Source organism: Colletotrichum lupini, chromosome 1 (assembly GCF_023278565.1).
Source record: "Colletotrichum lupini chromosome 1, complete sequence".
Taxonomy (NCBI): domain Eukaryota; kingdom Fungi; phylum Ascomycota; class Sordariomycetes; order Glomerellales; family Glomerellaceae; genus Colletotrichum; species Colletotrichum lupini.
In genome coordinates, this window is record NC_064672.1 from 210,352 (window position 1) to 228,323 (window position 17,972).

The 17,972-nt window shown below is 53.3% G+C and overlaps 4 protein-coding genes and 1 non-coding gene across 5 annotated transcripts; all 5 read right to left on the bottom strand.

The window, feature by feature from the left end:
* Nucleotides 1-31: 31 nt before the first annotated feature.
* On the bottom strand, nucleotides 32-96 carry CLUP02_tRNA033. Its single transcript has one exon. It is a non-coding gene; the product is annotated as a tRNA-Lys (tRNA).
* A 924-nt stretch (nucleotides 97-1,020) lies between these two features.
* On the bottom strand, nucleotides 1,021-7,432 carry CLUP02_00060 (TPR/MLP1/MLP2-like protein; the record flags this gene model as incomplete). Its single annotated transcript, XM_049279114.1, has 2 exons — nucleotides 1,021-7,076; nucleotides 7,144-7,432. The coding sequence occupies 2 exons, from the start codon at nucleotides 7,430-7,432 to the stop codon at nucleotides 1,021-1,023; spliced, it is 6,345 nt and encodes a 2,114-aa protein (XP_049135071.1).
* A 924-nt stretch (nucleotides 7,433-8,356) lies between these two features.
* Nucleotides 8,357-10,241, bottom strand: CLUP02_00061 (uncharacterized protein; the record flags this gene model as incomplete). The annotated part of the gene is made up of 3 exons (XM_049279115.1): nucleotides 8,357-9,165; nucleotides 9,218-10,082; nucleotides 10,137-10,241. 3 exons carry the CDS (start codon nucleotides 10,239-10,241, stop codon nucleotides 8,357-8,359), a joined length of 1,779 nt encoding a protein of 592 aa, XP_049135072.1.
* Nucleotides 10,242-11,900: 1,659 nt separating this feature from the next.
* CLUP02_00062 (uncharacterized protein) lies at nucleotides 11,901-13,067 on the bottom strand (the record flags this gene model as incomplete). Its single annotated transcript, XM_049279116.1, has 1 exon — nucleotides 11,901-13,067. One exon carries the CDS (start codon nucleotides 13,065-13,067, stop codon nucleotides 11,901-11,903), a length of 1,167 nt encoding a protein of 388 aa, XP_049135073.1.
* A 1,351-nt stretch (nucleotides 13,068-14,418) lies between these two features.
* Nucleotides 14,419-16,188, bottom strand: CLUP02_00063 (carboxylesterase; the record flags this gene model as incomplete). Its single annotated transcript, XM_049279117.1, has 2 exons — nucleotides 14,419-15,696; nucleotides 15,760-16,188. 2 exons carry the CDS (start codon nucleotides 16,186-16,188, stop codon nucleotides 14,419-14,421), a joined length of 1,707 nt encoding a protein of 568 aa, XP_049135074.1.
* Between the last annotated feature and the right edge of the window lie 1,784 nt (nucleotides 16,189-17,972).

Below are 17,972 nucleotides of genomic sequence, written 5' to 3' on the forward strand. Positions count from 1 at the left end.
TGTTCCATGATTATCATGTGGCATTAAGCTATAACTTACGGGTCGAACCCACAACCTTGAGATTAAGAGTCTCACGCTCTACCGATTGAGCTAGCCGGGCGGATAGAATCCAATGGCTTGGTGTGTTGTTGTGAGCAAGCCGGAATCAGTCCATGGAGCCTTTGGTGGATTGGACCGGACGGGGTGGTGTATATAATTTTCACGGCCCATCTCTAGACGTGTTGTGTCTTTTGACAGGGTTACCGCGTTTCCGGAGGGTAGGGCTTGTTTGCTATGGACTCCGGTGCGGGTCCTGGAGATTGTTTGAGAGGGGCCGGACGAAGTCCCGGGATCAAGAGATCTGCCATGACACCAGCTTTTTACCTTTGCGCGAGTCGAGTAGTCAGTTTCCAGGCCGATGTGCTCTCAATTGGGGTTGGTGGACGGTCCGGTATGCAAAACGTGCCAGCTTAGCCTTCTTTTCCGTTTCAGACTGACAGACTGACAGATTGTATGACTATCTGACGGAACACATTACAAATCCTGGAATAACAAGGAAAATACGTCCGAGTAGGATACATTCGAGTAGCTCGTCGTGCCATGGCTCTTTGAGTTGCCTCATGGGTAGAAGTAAGTTGCTTTTACCTGGTAGGTGAAGTAGGGATGATGGAGTATCTCAACTCATGGGCTCTGGAAATTTGATGAACCACGACAGATGCGATGGCTCATTGTATCCGATCGAATCGATGAGGCATATCGCCGTATTGTTCAGATTTGGCCGTCCTTACGTAAGAATCAAAGAGGGTGAAACTGCAGCAGCACACAATTGGTAACAGAAACACATCTGCTCAACATAGGAAAATTCATTTTGTAGAGTATATGCTGGTTATACACACTCGCAGACCGTTGTGGCCTGCCCGTTTTCATCCATCCCTTGAACCACCTTGCACCCCTTTTGCATACCGATACAGATTGAAAGCTGGAAAGCAATAACCACCGCTATTACCACATCGCCCATGAGCTCGTGTCTCCAGTCGAGACTCAGTGTCCACCTCCTCTGGCTCGCTTCGCACCAGCATTTCCGCCGGCTTCGGAATCTCCTCTAGGCCGCTTGTTACCAGGCTGGAAATCGTTGGCACCAGGGTTCAACGAGCCGGCATTTTGTCCTCCTCGGCCACCACCACGTCCGCCACGTCCTGCTAGACCACCGCTTGACACCCTATTTCCGGCAGCGTAAGCGCCACCCCGACCACGACCAGCTGCACCGCCTCGTCCTGGAAGAGGGATGCCACTCCTTTGGCCTGGAGCAGCCTGAGCCGGTGGTTGCGGTAGCCCATGACCTTGCGGTGCGGTCTGACCCGCCGGTGCCCCTTGTGTACTGGAAGCGAAGGGGTTCTGTTGCTGTTGTGGTGTTTGCTGCTGCTGCTGTCCTTGTGTACTCTGTGAGAACGGGTTGGCCTGGGCCGGAGTGCCATTAGCAGCACCGGCCGCGAACGGGTTCGCTGCAGCATTGTTGGCTGCCGGCTTGGTGTCCCCAGGAGTAGGTATTTGTCTCTTCTGAGGGATGCTACTGCCCGGCGCAGGGATTCCGCTAGTAGCAGCCCCGGTTGATGGTTGTGCTTGGTTGGTTGAGGCTGGTGGGGCTTGAGGACGGTTGGAAAGAGTAGAGTGTTGCACGTTCATTTGGATAAACTCACCAGGTGTCGGGGCAGCAGCTTGGGCTGGTGTGGCAGCCGAGGGCGCCGAGATCGAAGGACGGGGTGCGGCGGGTTGTGCGTTGCCAGCGAGCTTCGCCGGGCTTTGCTGCGGCGCGGCGGGAGCTGGTTTGGCAACTTTAGCTTCCTCCCAAACTTCCCCAACGGGTCTTTGAGGTGTCTTTGTTGCGGCCGTGGACACGACTTCGATCTTGGCGTTGGCACCTCTGAGCTGATTGTCCTTCATGTTGATCTGCAGCGCAGACTTCTTCTGTGCCAGCAGCTGACCTTCCTCGCGAGCGTTTGCGATTCTCTGCTCGAACTCGGCTCTCATACTCGTCTCTGTCTCGTTTTTAACCTTGGCAGTCTGTTCCTCGAGTTTCTTTCTAAGATTTCCCGACATAATGTTCCGCACGGTAGCATTGGTAGAAAGGAACTTCCGAATCTCGGCATCGGGGAGTTGAGATAGATCCGCAGCACCAGCAGGTGTACCGGTCATTGGCGTTGCCGGAGCTGCGTCCGGGTCTTGCTGCTTGATGGGCGTCGCAGGCACAGCCGGTTGTTCTCCCGCAGGCTTAGCAGGTGCGGCGCCTTGCTGCTCAGCCTTCCAAATGACCTTTTCTTGCTCTACCCTCGTGGCGAACTCGGCTTCCATCTTCTCGCGAGACTGGCGTAGCTTCTCATTGAGTGCGTTGCGCATCTTATCAGACCGCTCCTTGATGGTCTGGGTGATGTTCTCTTCGAGCTCCTTCGCCTTGCGGTCAGCCTCTGTAGCCTTGGCTTCGGCGGTAGCAATCTTCTCCTCTAAAGCCTTCCGCTCAGTGTCGGATAAGCCACTCGCGCCGTTTGTGGCAACAGGCTCCGCCGTCGACTGGGCGGCGGGCTGAAGCTGCGCCTGGGCAGCCTGCTGTGCAGCCTCGACAGCCTGGTCTCTCTCGGAGACGGCTGTCTGCAGTTGCGATCGCAGGGCCTCAAGCTCCTGCTCGGCGGTCGTCTTTTGGGCTGAGATGGCTTCCAGTTGGGTTCGCATCTCGGCGAGTTGCTGCTCCAACTGGGCGACTACTTCCGAAGATACTGGTGGAGACCCGTCTGTCGTGGGTTGAGCGGCAGGAGGTGGCGCGCTAGATTGGTTGGCTTGAGCATCCTGCTGTAGCCTTTGTACCTGTTGCTGGAAGTTCTTGACTTGCTGCTCAAACTCCGCACGCTGCTGTGTTGTCGTCTGCAAATTCTGTCTTGTTGTCTCGAGCTCGGTGTTCATAGAGTTGAGTTGCTGCTGCAGTTGTTCACGCTCAGCAATCGCAGCGTCCTTCTCCGTGACCGCCTCGTTCCGTGCACCAATTGCCTCATTCTTCTCGCCAGTGATCTTACGTGACCGCTCTTTGAACTGATCGGTCATGCGTTGGCGAGCGTTCGCCCAATTGGTCCTCTCCGTCTCCAATGTCTGCTTTATCTCCTCGAACTCTGCTCGAAGAGGGCCTTCAGACTCCTTGAGAGCGTCGCGCTCGGCCTGCAGATCATTGATGGTCTGCTTGAGTTGCTCCATCTCGGCGGGATCAACGCGGCCGTACTTTGTAAGGATGCCCTCGGTTCGCTTCTGCCACCTGTCGCGGTCCTCCTGAACTTGCTTGATTTCTTCCTCGAGGAAGCCCTTTTGAGTCTGGAGCTCCTCGATCCTAGCCTCCAGAGGCTGTACCTTGCCTTCCAATTCCTCGATCCTGGTGTTCTTCTCGGAGATTTGCGTCCGGGCGTGGGCGAGCTCGTTGCGGAGGGTGGCACTGCTCTCACGGTAAAGGTTGAGCTCGTTGAGTTTATCCATCAGATCCTTGTGGGCAACGGAGGCTTGGCCGCTCTCAGCTTGTGAGCGTCTCTCCTGGTCGAGCTTCAACCGAGCCTCATCGAGCTGGGATTGGGAGTACTCGAGCTGTTGCTGCAGGCGTTTGGATTCCTGCACCTTGAGGTCGTACTGCACCTCCAAGATCTCCTTCTCCCGTCTTAGATAATTGTTGAGTTCCCGAAGACCGTCGGCTGCACCGTCGCTGCTAGTTTCCGCGCTATCGTTGCCGTCCCCGGCCGCCGCATTGCGACCCTCCTTGAGCGCAGAGAATTGCTTCGTGATGCTCTCCAGCTGCTCGTGCAGAAGCTTGTTCTGTGCGTTGACATCATCGCGGCGAGCCTTGATTTCTGACATTTCCTGCTCGATTCGCTGTTTCCTCTCTTCCCAGGAACTTTCACTTTGAGACAGGGCAACTTTGGCCGACTCCGCCTCGGCTCTCAGAGTCGCCGTCTGGCTCTTGAGCTCGTTGTACTCGGTGCGCAACTGTTGGACGAGCTTCGCAGCCTCGGCGTGCTTGACGAGTTCGTGTTCGTAGTCCTGTTGAGCCTTGGCGGTGATCTCTGACTGAGCACGAAGGTCCTGTTGGTGGAACTTGGCGGCTTCTGAGTGGCGGTCCGCTTCTTCCTTCAAACGCTTCACTTCCTCGTCCAGAATCGTCTTCTCATCCTCGTACGTGCGGGCAACTTCGGCTTGGGAGTCGCGGAGGTGGGACAGTTCCTTGTTGGAGCTAGCGAGTTCCGATGACAGATCTTCAACACGCTGCTCCAACTCCTTAATCTTGGCGTCCTTGGCCGCGAACGCAGCATCCATCTCCTCCCTGAATTGCTCTGTGGTGGTTGTGAATTCGGTAAGAGCTTCTTCATTTTGTTCGCTGAGTTGCTTGTATTGCTCTGTCTGTTCCCTGGCATTCTCGAGCTGAGACTTGGCGATGTCAAGCTCCCTCTTGAGGTCGGAAACCTCATTGATTAACTCGCGAACCTCGGCCTCGCTGTCTTGGTCAGTCTGGGTAGGAGGTGCCATCGTGCCGGGCCTTGGCGTTGGCCGGGGCGCCAGGCGACCAGCTCTGTCTTCCGCATTGCGAAGTTCGATGGTGAGCTCATCAACGCGAGCTTGCAGGTGGTCGCGGCTGGTCTTAACAGCGACGTGCTCCTCGCGAATCTGGCTCAGACTGGTAGAGAGCTCATCGATGCGCTTCTGGGCTTCGCGAGCATCGAACTCCTTCCTGAGCTGAAGCTTCTTGCCTTCTTCCATTTCATCAGACAGCTTGCGCTTCGTGCTGTTCAGCTCTTGTTCAAGATTGTCGATCTTGGACTGAGCTTTCCGCCTGTACTCAGACTCAGAAATGTCTCGCTCGTTCTGCATGGATTGCTGGCTTGCCAAAAGATTGTTGAGTCTCGTCTTCTCCTGCACAAGACTCTCGTTGTCTTGATTGAGACGATCCTGGATGTCCTTCCATAACTTCTTCTCTGCCTTGAGGTTGGCCGCCTCGTTTCGAACGCTCTCGAGCAAGCCCTTGGCATCGATGAGTTCTTCGGCAACTTGCTGGGTTCGGATTTCGTGCTTGATGGAGTCTTCTGAGAGCGTCTGGTTGCGCTTCTGAATCTCCTTGTTCTCGCTCTGCAGCGCAACAAAATTGGAGTGGAGCATCTCGTATCTCTCGGAGGCAAGGGTAATCTGGCTGGTGATCTTTGCAACCTCGCCCTGGAGGGAATTCTTCTCGCTTGAAAGCCTGTCAATCTGCTCCCGCAAGGAGCGACGGACGGATTCCTCGTCGTTTCGGTAAGTGTCGAATTCGACTTGCAGATTACGCAGCGCAGCTTGTGGAGACAGGCCGTCGCCTTCCTCAGTCTCGATACTAGTGAGGGGGAGGCGCTGGCCGTCGTCGGAGCCAAGGATAGAAGCGAGCTCGCCGGCAGAGGCCTTTTGCTGAAGGAGACGTCTGAACATGTCGCGCTCGGACTTGAAGCTCTCCATTGTTGATCTCAGGGACTTGGTCTCTTCAATCATGTTGGCGAGCTCTTGTTGCAGTCGCTCAACCGATTGGTGATCTTCCACAGCCTGGCTCTTGGCGGCAACAGCCTCCTCGCTCTCCATCTGCTCTGCCAGCTCGCGGGTTACCCTCAGAAGCTCTTGATTCTTGGCTTGCAGCTCCTGAATGTCCTTGAAGACGACGAACTTCTGGGTAATGAACTGGTGGGTATCCGACATGTCGTTGAGAGCGCCCTCGGCGATTTCTCCACGGGAAAGTTGCTCCAGGCGGACCGTCTCCTCGCGAGTCAGCTGCTCCAAGCCCTTTTCGCGGGCATGCATGTTGAAGACCAACATCTGGATCTGTGTACTGAGGTCACGAAGTTGTGTGCGGAGGATCTTGGACTCGGCCTGAGCGTTGGCCAAGGCACTCTCAGCCTTTCGCGCGCTCTTCTTTGCTGCGTCGCGCTCTTCGAAGCTTGACTGAGATAGTTCGGACATCCTAGTAATTTCGGACCTCAGGGTATCGGCCTCATTCTGGAGCTCCTCGATCTCGGGTGTCTTGGCTTCCAACAGAGCAATCATATTGTCGAGCTCCTCGGCGAGTTGTTGATTACGGCGCTTCTCTCCGGCCAGCTGCCCCTTGACCTTGTACAATTCGTCGATAGCCTGTGTTGCGGTGATGGCGGACTTGTTTCGCGCAGAAGCAGGAGTAGCAAAAGGCGAGGCAGGCCTTCCGAGAAGGGATCCATTCATACGGGGTGTCTGAGGTGCAGATCCCGGTGGGGGTCCTTGTTCAATGCGGGCGTGAAGCTCGTCGACCTCGCCCTCAAGCTGAGTCACCCGTTCCTCCAGGGCACGGCAAGTCTCCCTCTCGCGTTCGAGCTCGTGCTGTATGCGACGGACTTCGTTTGCATGCTTCTCCTTCAAGGCTTCCTTCTCGCCCTCCAGGGTCTGCACACGGGCCTTGTGACTGTCGGCAAGTTGGTTGGTCATATCAACGACGCGCTGCTTGCTCTCGATCTCGTGCTTGTAGCTCTCCTCGCTGCGGGCGAATGCTTCCTGTTGTTGCTGGACCTTGGTGAGGGCCTCTTCCGCCTTGGCTTGAGCTGCGTCGAGGCGATCTCGGAGCTGTTGTTCACCCCGCTTCAGGGATTCGATACTAGATTTCGCGTCTTCGTTTTGTCGTTGTAATTCGGCGATCCGAGCGCCCTTCTCGCGGCGGTACTTGAGAGCTTCTTCGCTCTTGGTCTTGAGCTCGGTCTCGAACCATTCGCCATTGCGTCGAGCAAGATCGAGTTGTTGTTGTAGTGACTCCTCTCGGTACTTTGCGCTACTCACAGCGGCCTGAGCAGCCTGAACCGACTGCTGCAGAGCCGTGATCTCCTTTTGGAGTTGGACGTTCTTCTGGTGCTGCTTCGCCAACTCTTCAGACAGCTCTGAATCGCGGGCGTTTCGAGACTCAAGCAAAGCCATATTCGCGCGATTGGAAGATTGTAGGGACTCGACGCGGTCGCGGAGAGTAGTGATCTCGGAGTCGTGATCGGATCCGCGGGACTTGAGCGACTGGAGCTCGTTCTCGACTGTTTGTCGCTTTGTTTCTGTCATGGTCAAGTTAGTCACCTAGAAATTGATACCCCAATCGAACAATCTCGCCATTGTACAAACCTTCTTCTTTGAGCTTCTGGCGAATCTCCTCGACATCCTTCAGGGCCTTGTCGGCTGTCGCCTTGAATGTCTGGCATCTTGATTCGGCGCTGTGGTGTGCGCTTTCGAGCTCGATGTCGACCTGAAGCTTCTGAGCATATAACTCATCGTACTCGCGTGCCTTCGCAATGACGGCTTCGAGGAGGCTCGCGACGAGCTCGGGGGTCGGGTCGGTTGTGGCTGTCGAGACCGTCGACTCGGACAGCCCTAGGTGGCCGGCCACGTAGCCTACATCCACCGCCGCTGCCATGTTGTTTTAAGCTCAGGGTCTAGTCATGGACATCGAAAGAGGATTGCGAGGTCGTTTGTGGTCGGAATGTAGGTAGGTTTGTTTGGCGATGGGCTCGCTGCGTCGCGCGTCAAACACCCCACCGGTCGGGAAGGCTGAGGTAGGTGTTGCTGTGATGGAAACAGAAGCAGGGAGGATAGCCCCACGGAAGAAGATGAGAAATCTCTCGAGAGCCGCCAATTTTGGTAGAGGCGGTCAAGAGTTGATTCCAAGCGACAAGGAATTGGGTGGGATTTGGCGGCTAATTGGCAGATCGCAAGATTTTGGGAAGAGCGCGACCAGGCGAATGTTTTCTGGCCAACGCACAGTGCAGGTACAAGGCTGGGGGGAGCTGCCTGCAACCACGGGCGACAAAGGTACTCGTTAGGCCAATCAGAGGGCCTTGCAGAAGGAAGCTGTATTGACACCCGAGGATCATCCGGCTGAGTCATCAACAGCTTCGCTCAATCCTGGTGGGGCCCTCTCTCGGTGAGTTGATGAAGTCAAAGCTTCCTGACCGAGAACGCCGATCTTCACCTCTGTCTTTGCTCGGTAAGACTTCACCGAAACCCCAAGTCATCGAAGGGTGAGCTCCAGACTAACCAGATGCATCCCCAACTTTGACCCTCAAACAGGCTCCAATATTGTCCTCTATCTTATGGCTCTTCTTGATTCTTAGCTTTTTCCCTCCCTCGACACTCTTTTTCCTTCAAATGCGCATGTAGCTAGTTTCTCGCACCGATGCTTAAACTCTAGTCCCCTTGGTATGTGAAAATGGGTATATCTCTTCTTACGTCGTTAAACTAAGCTAAAGATTCAACAAGCATAAGTATCTTCCTGTCGTCTTCATTAGGCCTCAACTCCCTTCCCAGTAATCCACCACCAGCCCAGCCGTTATCGGTGCCATCATTGTTGTCGCTGCTGGCCCCCATCCATCTCAGAGTAACCTGGTGTTGGGCCTGCATGCCATCCCATCCCTTGAAGCTCCGCCCTGTCTCGTCCCTGCCCTTGATATACCGCCGATGGCCCACTCGGACTCTGATGAATCGGTTGCCCATGAGCCTCTGCTAAGGTATTCTGCACATGTGGCTGGTTGTAGCTGTTCTGAAGCTCGGGTGGGAGAGGCAGGCTCTGGCCATATGGTTGCTGTTGCGGATATGCCGGTTGGCCATGCTGTCCCTGGAGCTCCGAAGGCAGATATTGTCCGGCAGGCTGTAGCTGGCCGTTGGTGTTGGCTGGCATCTCGGACGGCAATCTCGTCTGGCCGTGGAGTTCCACGCCGGGGGGGGATTGGGCCCATACACCACTAGCATTTGACGCGGGCGATATGGTGTCCGGATGTGGAGAACCAGTCGTGTAAGAGACACTCATCTGAGGGCTTTTGGGTGGCAGCTCAGACAGCATCGTGCCGCCTAGTTCAGGTTTGCCCGCCATTTCAGGAGGGCCGGCGGCACCTGGAAGCGGGAACCCAGCCTCGTTCTTCTTCCGACGGCGGTAGATGATGAACGCGATGAGAGCGGCAATCGACAAGGCACCAACGACAGCAATAACACCTCCGATGATGGCTGCAAGGCTTGGAATGCTGGACTTCGATTTGCCATTGGTATTCGTACCGTCGCCAGAAGTACCCGAAGAGCCAGTAGCAGTAGCAGTAGCTTCGGCGCCCGAAGTCCCTGACCCCGTGCCGGCCTGTGCTGTTGGATAAGTCTGAGCAACTATCGCTTGGTTAGTCAAAGCCGATGCGATCATGGCGCATGATCTACTCACTTGATTCAGCGACAGTGGCCACCACCTCGTTTCTAGCTGCCTTGCAATAGTAATCCAACACGGCAACCGCAGAAGATACAACATCCGTAGCCGTAGATGAGCAATACCACTTGATATCCGATGTCACCGTGCTCATGACGATGTTAGTCACTCCATCTTTCAAGCACATACAAGATGCCAAGGCCTGAGGCCCCGTCGGGCACTGGTATCTCGTAAGCGAGTAGATAGCATCCGAAAACCCTGACTGTGCGCATGCGGCCAGCGAGCTGTATTGTGAGAGCGCCGTCATGTAGTAGGTCATATCTCCTGGAGGCGGCGAAGGCTGCGGGAACGATGTAGTGCCCTTATTCATGGCACAGTACGCATCGTAGAAAGCAAGACCCGAAGTCACGTCGGCGGCGTTGGAGCATGAGTACCGTACAAGCGATGCGATGGACCGGCTGACTCGTGCTGAGTTGTCGTTCTTCGAGCAGATGCAGGGCGCCATCAGACTTGCGGCTTCAGGGCAATACGTTGACATTGAGCTGATGGCGTACGACACGCCAGACTGGGCACACGGGGCCATGTTGGCGAACTCGGCGATATCGGTGGCATACTTGGTAACGATGTTGGTCGTAGGCGTCGGAAAGTTGACTGTCGTATCGGGGTTACAGTACTGGCTGATGACTGCCGCGGCGCTGGTCTGGTCATCGGATGCGGTTGAGCCACAGCTGTAGCTGATTGACCTGGCGATGGATGTTGAGATGGCGGCGAGGTTGTTGTTCTTTGTGCATATGCATGACTGCAAATCTGTCGGTGCTTCACCGCACGCCGAGTAGGTCTGGGAGAAGATATTGTACGACACGGCAGTCTGAACACACGGCGCCTGATATGGGTCAGTATCGTTTAATCACCATTCCGGCAAAGGTTTTGGACATACCAACAAGGTGTAAATGGAAAGATCAGTGACATAAACGATACTTGCGGCTCTCCCAAGGCCGATGAGGAAGAGAGACAGCCATAGCTGGGCTGATATCCGCGACATCTCTCCCAGGCAAACCACAACAGCAATCAAAGGATATCAAGGAACGGAACGTCGACAACGGTCAACAGAGTCAGAAAAGACAGGAGGAGCCTTTCACGAAGCATGATGTGAAGAGGACGAGGGGGCCAAATGGCAATGTCTCTGCCTAGAGTGACTGGCTAGGCATGGGAAGCTAAGCGCGGGGGAGAGACAGTTTCTAACTCGCTGCAAGGGGTAATGAAGTCCACCGTTGAGCCCGTGTACCCGTGAAAAGCGTGAAAGCTTACCCAGTTTCTCTACTTCGGCTTAGGCTGACTCGGTGTTTCGATGGTCAATCATCACCACGACGGTCACTAACCCCTGTCACTATGGCGCTGAAGTTGCACCACCCCCTTGACAGCTGAAGGGCTGAGCCAGGGATAGCTTCAACGTGATCGCCTCTGCGGTTCCGCAGTGGAGATTTCATGTTCCGCGTCATTTGTCCGGAAAAACACGAAAAAGCCGACTCATCGCGGAGTCTGGCGGAGTCTTCGCTACCCTGGAGATATCAAGCCTCATCATTTTCTGTGACAATGCCCAAGTTGAACAGCATGGACAGGTGAAGAGCTTTCGCACGTTTCAACGAGCCTCTTATCATCCTACCCTCGCGGAAATAGGAGCAGCGTTGGAGGTGTCCACAAGACAGCTTAGCTGCAGCCGCGATGGCGTTGTTTAATCAAACACTGGTTCAGCCTAGGCCAAGCAAGCTAGGCAAGCCAAGTTGATGATTTGGTAGTGTACAGCCATGGACCTCGCACTCGCAGCAAGTCACAACTCATTTGCCTCGCTGGCGGGGAAAACATCGCTTCGGAAAGTCGAAAAGTGATCCAAAAAAAGAAGACAACACTGGTTGTTCGATCTGTCGGTATCCGTACTTTCCAGACCCATCGTGATGGCGTCAGGATGGTAATATGATGATAACCTACGTGCCTTTGACCTTTGCTGGCGGCAGAAATGACTCAGGAGCCGGCAGACGCCACGATCCAGGGGCGACAGAAACCGGTAGACGCGATTGGCGTGCCCAGATGAGACATTCCGTTCAGAGCTAGCCTTGAATATTGTGGCAGGCCAACATAATTTGTTGGCGTGAAGTTGAAAGAAGCACAGCAGTCTTGATTGACTATGTATCGTGGGTGTCTGGGTTCATAATTAGGTGCTGACTGAGAGGAGGGTCCATCACAGATGGAGCACAGGCACCAGGGCAAGAGTAGGACAATTTCAGCTTACATAAGGCAAGTCAATAACTGACGGCAACCGGGTCATCACCCGGCCGAGCTCGGCGCGGTTTGTCCGTGGCATAACCAAAATGTCGCTAATAATCACCGTATTCAGAATAGAACTTGAGGATCAACGGAGTCAGTGGTGCAGAACTGCAACCAAATGGATCAACCTTCCACAGACTATCCAGGTTTCTGAATACAGGAGTCTCTCATTCTCACCGTGATGGTATCATTCTGGGCATCCTCCTCCACCTACATTACTTCCCGAGCCATGATCTGTACAAACGGTACTCATCGATGGCATCGATCCATGTTAACTGACTTCTGCCACCTTGTTCCGGAACGAGAGGTCCCTATTGAACATTGAGAGGCCTGGCCAAACACTCTCAGGATGGCAGAGCCTCCCCTTGCGGCTCGCCACTCAACTCAGCACCCGGCCGCCCGCGCCACCACCGTACATGTAGCCAGGCGCGAGACCCTCACCGAACTTTGTTAGAGTCTGGTTCACCTTGAGGGACAGCCGCCTCGAAATGCTGCTCCGCTTTTTCACTTGCCTTTCCATGCTGTCTCTCGCCTCCAGTACCTCAACGTCGCCATTCTCTCGCATGGTGCTTATGTCCACATCGCAGTTCTCGTCCTCATCGGTTTGGCTTTGCTCTTCGTCAGATTTGTAGTCGGGCATCGCACGGCTTCCGCATGTTGTGCACATGATCTGATTGGGTCGAAGGGTCGGCATCTCGCTCTTTCGCCTTGTACGATCTGCGGTGGGCGGAGCCGAGTGGTTCAAGGACGGCGTTGGTTCAGTGAAGACATCGCCCTCTGTAGCCCGCCTCCTCATCGATCTTGCTCTGCGTTCAGCCACCTCTTTCTCGACGGACCACTTGACGACAGAAGGTCTTGGTGTCTCCTCCTTCTCGGCCACTGCAGCCAGGCTCGTGTTGGCGAACTGTGTGGTCATCTTGTGCCGGCCAATCTCATTTGCCATCTCAAGCCAGAGAGCATGGCCGATGGCATCGTGAAGGACCGGAGCCGTGATGAGCTTTCGACATTCTCTTGTGCCATCTGCCATACGTAGTCTACCAAGCTCTCTGATCTCGTCCAAGGTCAAGTTGCAGACAATCTTGATGTATCCCGCCTGCAATTGCGTTTCCCATCGTTCCATGATAAAGCCTTCCAGAAAGGTGGATGCCTCTGCGACGTCCCTTTCGTGTTGTGTCATCTCCTGTTCGATATTCTCTTCCTCCACTGTCTCTGGGGATTGCGCGGCTCGGGTTTCGTCAGCATCGTAGGGGATTTCGAAGTAATTGTCGACGCTAGACTCGTCGGAGGGGCCGCCATGGTGCTGTCGCCGAGCTGAGCTGGTCACCTCGTCTTTCTGTATAGGCGTCATGATCAGAGGCGTTCGTGGACTGTAGGGCTGGTATAGCTGCTTATCCAACGCCATCATAAAAGGGGCGGCTTTGCTGATATTGCTGGCGGAGAAGCAGCTCATTCTCCTCTCGAGCCCAACCGATTTCCTCGCCAATGGAATCTTGCTTGGGGAAGAATCTCGCGACCTCCCGAAGACTGTTGATTGAATGCCGTACATGTTCAAAGTTGTTATGCTTGCTCCTTCCTTTGACGACTTGGCTTGCCCGAAACCACATGAGTCTGGGTTTAAATACATAGATACTCATAGCAGTGTTATAGTTTCTCGCCCATAGAGGTCTCCAAACAGCTCACATCAGACTTGAGTTTGTCGGGGTCACCACGCCACTAGATCATGTCATATTAGATCTCCATATCCTCATGGTCGAGGCTGACGACGGAAGCAGGAAACCTTGCGAGCCATCGACTAGGTCTAGGCTGATGAGGCGCAAGGCTTATTCTTATTCAAAGTGAGGACCTTGACCGGTCCGACCTCCATCTCCTTGACGCTAAATGAACGACGTCGGTCAAGACGTGAGAATGAGAGGCTGCTCTGGGATTTGTGCTCAGATGATTTGCAACATCTTGTTCGAGGCCTTGATCACGTTCCTCGGATGTTCCAGAGAGACACTTCATTTATGAAGATTGCGGCAGAAGACGGCTCGATCTATCAGCCCTCGCCACACAAGGTAGTCCAGTAGATAGCTATAGAGATCAATGAGTCAACAGGGTCCTTGGAGGATTGCGATGATAATGTAGCCTCAGCAGCTATTCTCGTCCCTAATACCTGCTTGGCGACTGCTCTCATTTGACCCGATTAACTTGATGTGTCGTTGACGCAGGGTTGCTACCGTTGATAGGAGTGCCGTTCTCACGGTAAGTAGTGCTTAACAATCTCATAACGATGTTCATGAGTTCTATATATCCTGCAACTAGCTCATCCATCTCGTGGAGATGCCTAGTCATCATTGGCGATTCCTTGTGAGCATATGTTTGCATTACCCCGCCACCCCGCCATGGTGTGGCTGGTACTGTGGCATTTTTTGGTTCACGATCGGGGTAACTGATAGGCCGGCGAGATCAACACCGGGATTGTAACGAGAAGCGGGTTGAGGTCTTGGCACAAGCATTCAGTAACCCACAGCCTGCAGAGCAACGGCTGGGTTTGCATTGATCAAAGGGCAGATATTAATATCGATGAACTCTAAATACTCTGAATTGCCGCCAAACACAACCGGTTTGGACTCGCTTATAGAAACTCTCCGAATTATCCCGAGCATTTTCTTGATTACTCCTCTTTGTACAAGCGGGCCCTTGAGTAGGAGTGGAAGATCCTTCAATTAGGTGTTGCTTCGAGCTTGAAACGATGCTATTAGAGAAGGCTTGGATGGCCTGTGGAAAGCAAGCTCAACGGGATGAAGTGTTTCTATTACAAAGGCTATGATAGAATGATTAATCAGGTATTATTAATCTAGGCACTCGAGGCAAGACATGATTTGGAGGTGACTTTGATGGGCGCTGAAGCGTCAGCATTACACAAAGACGTTTTCCAAGAGATACTCGATCTCTGTCGCCCTGTAGTTGTCCTCTTCAACATAGGCCAGACCCGTACGGTTTACATCAAAGACGATGTTGTTAGGCTCATCCACCGTGTACAATGGCCACGTAGGACCTGTCTTGGGGCCGCTGCAGACATTGGGGTCGGTGTCGTGGATGAACGCAACCCACATCTTGCTCATGAGGTCCGCCAGCTCGACAAAGGTCTCTGGCTTTCCTGCAAAGGGGTTGGTAGCATATCCCACTCCGTTCACGTTGTTGAACACGAACGCGACCTCTTGGAAATGGGTCGCTCCGTAGACGGCCGCGATGCCGTTGACATAGACGTTCCACAGGTAAGAGTAAACGGACAGTCCGGCGCCAGCGTAGGTGCTGGCCAGGAGCCTGCGGCCGCTGTGCTGTTGGTAGTCGCCGGCAAAGGCAGCTGCCCGCTTGCACTGAAGGCCGAATGGGTACGCCGCAGGTCGGCCAACCTGAGAGACGGGGATTCCAACATCGGGATCGTCGGGGTAAAGCTCCGAGATGGCGGCCACCTGTTCGCTGTCCAGCTGAAGGGCAGTAAGCCAGGCCTGGAACTGCTCAGTGGTGTTGATGCCCTGCTTTGCATACGCGGTGCCCTCATCGAAGTTGTTGCCGAGCAAAAGAGGAACATGTGCGAACTTGTCCGCAGCCAAGAGCTCGGATCCCTGGGCAGTGATGAAGTCGCCGTCAACCACAGCGCTGATGGTAGGCGGCGTTACGCTCAAGGGGTTGGTGCCGTTGTAGATGGCGTTGATAGTCTGCCAGGGAAGGCCTCGCAAGCAGCTCAGCTTGTCAGCGGCATCGGTACAACCCGTCTTGTCGACGAGAGCATTGAACCACGGCTGCCAGTCGTCGGCGTCGGCAAACCTCGCGATGGGACTGCCACTCTCGAGGATGGCGCTGCGGAACAGGTTGTTGTATTGACCATCGTAGGCGACGAGCTGCATGCCCAAGGAACGAGCACCCGCAGACTCTCCCCAGATGGTGACTTTGTCAGGGCTACCGCCAAAGGCGCCAATGTTCTGCTGGAGCCATTCCAACGAGAGGCGCTGGTCGCGGAGACCAATGTTGCCAGCACCGGCGTTTTGCAGCTCGTTGCTGAAGAGGAAGCCCCAATACGAAACACGGTAGTTGATGGATGCAGCCACAATAGGCTTTCCCTCCTTGACGGATTGGTCGACAATGTAGCTGAGGTTGTACCTCGGGTCGCGCGAGCCTCCGTTTACATAACTCTGTTTCGACAAAGTCAGCAAAAGTACCACGTAAAGGTTGTCTTACACTTGGCAGAAACTTACGCCGCCGTGAACCCAAACGCCAACAGGCAGATCATCTCCTGGCTGGACACCGGCCGGACGCACGACGTTGATGGTCAAGCAGTCCTCCGAAACGGGGTTTCCCAAGTTGGCAGTATCGGAGCCATACCCTATGCACATCCAGCCATATTCGGAAGCTGATCGAGTCCCCTCGAACGTCTCGTTGAGCGGTTGAGGAGCAGCGAACCGAAGAGGGCCAACGGGGGGTTGTGCATACGGGATACCAAGGAAGAGGTCCTGCGCATACTGCTGGTTCCGCACTCCGACGTAGGTCCCGTCTGAGAGGTGCACCGCAGGAGGTCCAGGCGGCGTGGGCTTGGGACGAGGACCCCAATAGGCGGGCGAGGAGGACTCGGACACGCCCAAGCACGACGAAAACGCCAGAAGAACTCTAAACGCGTGGGAACGCATGGTGGGCAAGGCTCAACGGGCGAAGAAGTGCAGCTTCTAGAATGCGGTGTAGAAGGAAAGGGAGGCTAACACCTGCGTGTGTCTCATGTCAGTCGCACAGAGGTTCAGGTAGGGAGATTTTGATCAAGCCCGTCGACGCTACTCGGGAACCAATCATGACATATCGTCTAGAAATTGCCTCAACGTCCGCTGGCGTGAAAAGAAATTTCCGTAAAGACGGCCTCTTAGTCCCTGCACTGCCCGGAATATTGGGTTACGACGACTCTAGACTAAGAGCCGTTTTGGAAAATAATCACCGGCTCTTCCAAGGCTCTGCCGATCACCCCTAGCAGACTTAGTCCATACCTTAGATTACGATGACACATACAAGAAGTCCGTACCGTCTCATTGCCCCTGCGGATGGCACTTGGCAGCCCTCCAACACGATTTGCGTGCTTCGGCTCAGGGGGGTCGATCAGATGCTACTACGTAAGTTCATCCTTGTGTCGCATGGCGAGAGCATGGCGAAGCTTCCCCATCGATCTCTCGGCCGAGGAATTCATCCATCACGGGTTCGACGGGTTGTGGCCTGATGCCCAGCGTCCCCCGCAGATTGGTGCCGCAGTTGGTAACCGTCCGTTTTGCCGCTGCCCCCAAAGGCCTGGCAGAACATCGGAGAAGCATACCTCGTTGTGGTTAGCAGAATCGATGGTGAGACCACGCTACTGCGCAGTAACGGCGCAGCCAATATTCGTGTTGGTGAGTAGACTCTTTTAGTGTCTTCTAGAGCCCCGAAACCTCCATATGGGTACTGTTTAAACGAGATATGTAATGTTGACCATCGGCTATGATCCTGGGGAAAATCGCTGGCGCACGAATGGGATCTCTCCGCTCAAGCCCCAGGATTAGAGTTCGGCACTAGAGACCGGTACCCCAGCCATCTTGAGTTGAGGAGTGGGCACATTCCCACATTCCTCAGCTGCCCCGGCATAGTTGGGCCGGCCTGGCAGGGCTAAAGGAACTTTGGTAGCAGAATCCGTTAACGAGACCACGCACCTCACTGTTTAACTCCATCGTTTTGCATTACTAGAGGATTGCCGCAGTATATATAAACGCTACCCTACCCTCGAATTCCGTACTATTTAACCTTAACCCTTTTCTTACTTATCCTTTTTTCTATTTTACCCTCTCCCTCGTTAAGGGATCGTTAGAATCGTAGTTTTAATAGCTTATTAATAAGCTAATATTACTATTTAAAAATAAGTAACTTATACTTATATATAAGCACTAGGAGTCTTATTATTATAGAGATAATAATAAATATATTAAAGTACTTAAAAAAGCTTTTTAATAGATTTTTAATACTATTTAAAGCTATAATCCTTAAGTTATAAAAAGAAGCTAAGGTATTATATTAATACGGCCCTATCCGTTTTATTAATATTAATATAAGTCTTTTTAATATAAAATATATTATTAATACTCTATAGTTACGTTATTATATTTCGTAAATCGTACTTAATATTAATAAGGATTTTAATATTATTTTTTAATTTATTTCTTAGTTTCTTTATTAAGGCTATTATTATAAGGTTAGTTTAGTTATTAATATTTTAATAAGTATTTTAACTTAACTTAGAGGCTCTTATAGCCCTTAAAAAGAAGTTTTTAAAGGACTTATAATTAAACTTTTCGCTTATTATGAGCGAAGCTATTATAATTAAAACTATAGCGTTACGAACCTCGATAATAAGTAATTAGTACTATAATTATCTTTTTCTTATAATAAGCTTAAAAAAGCATCT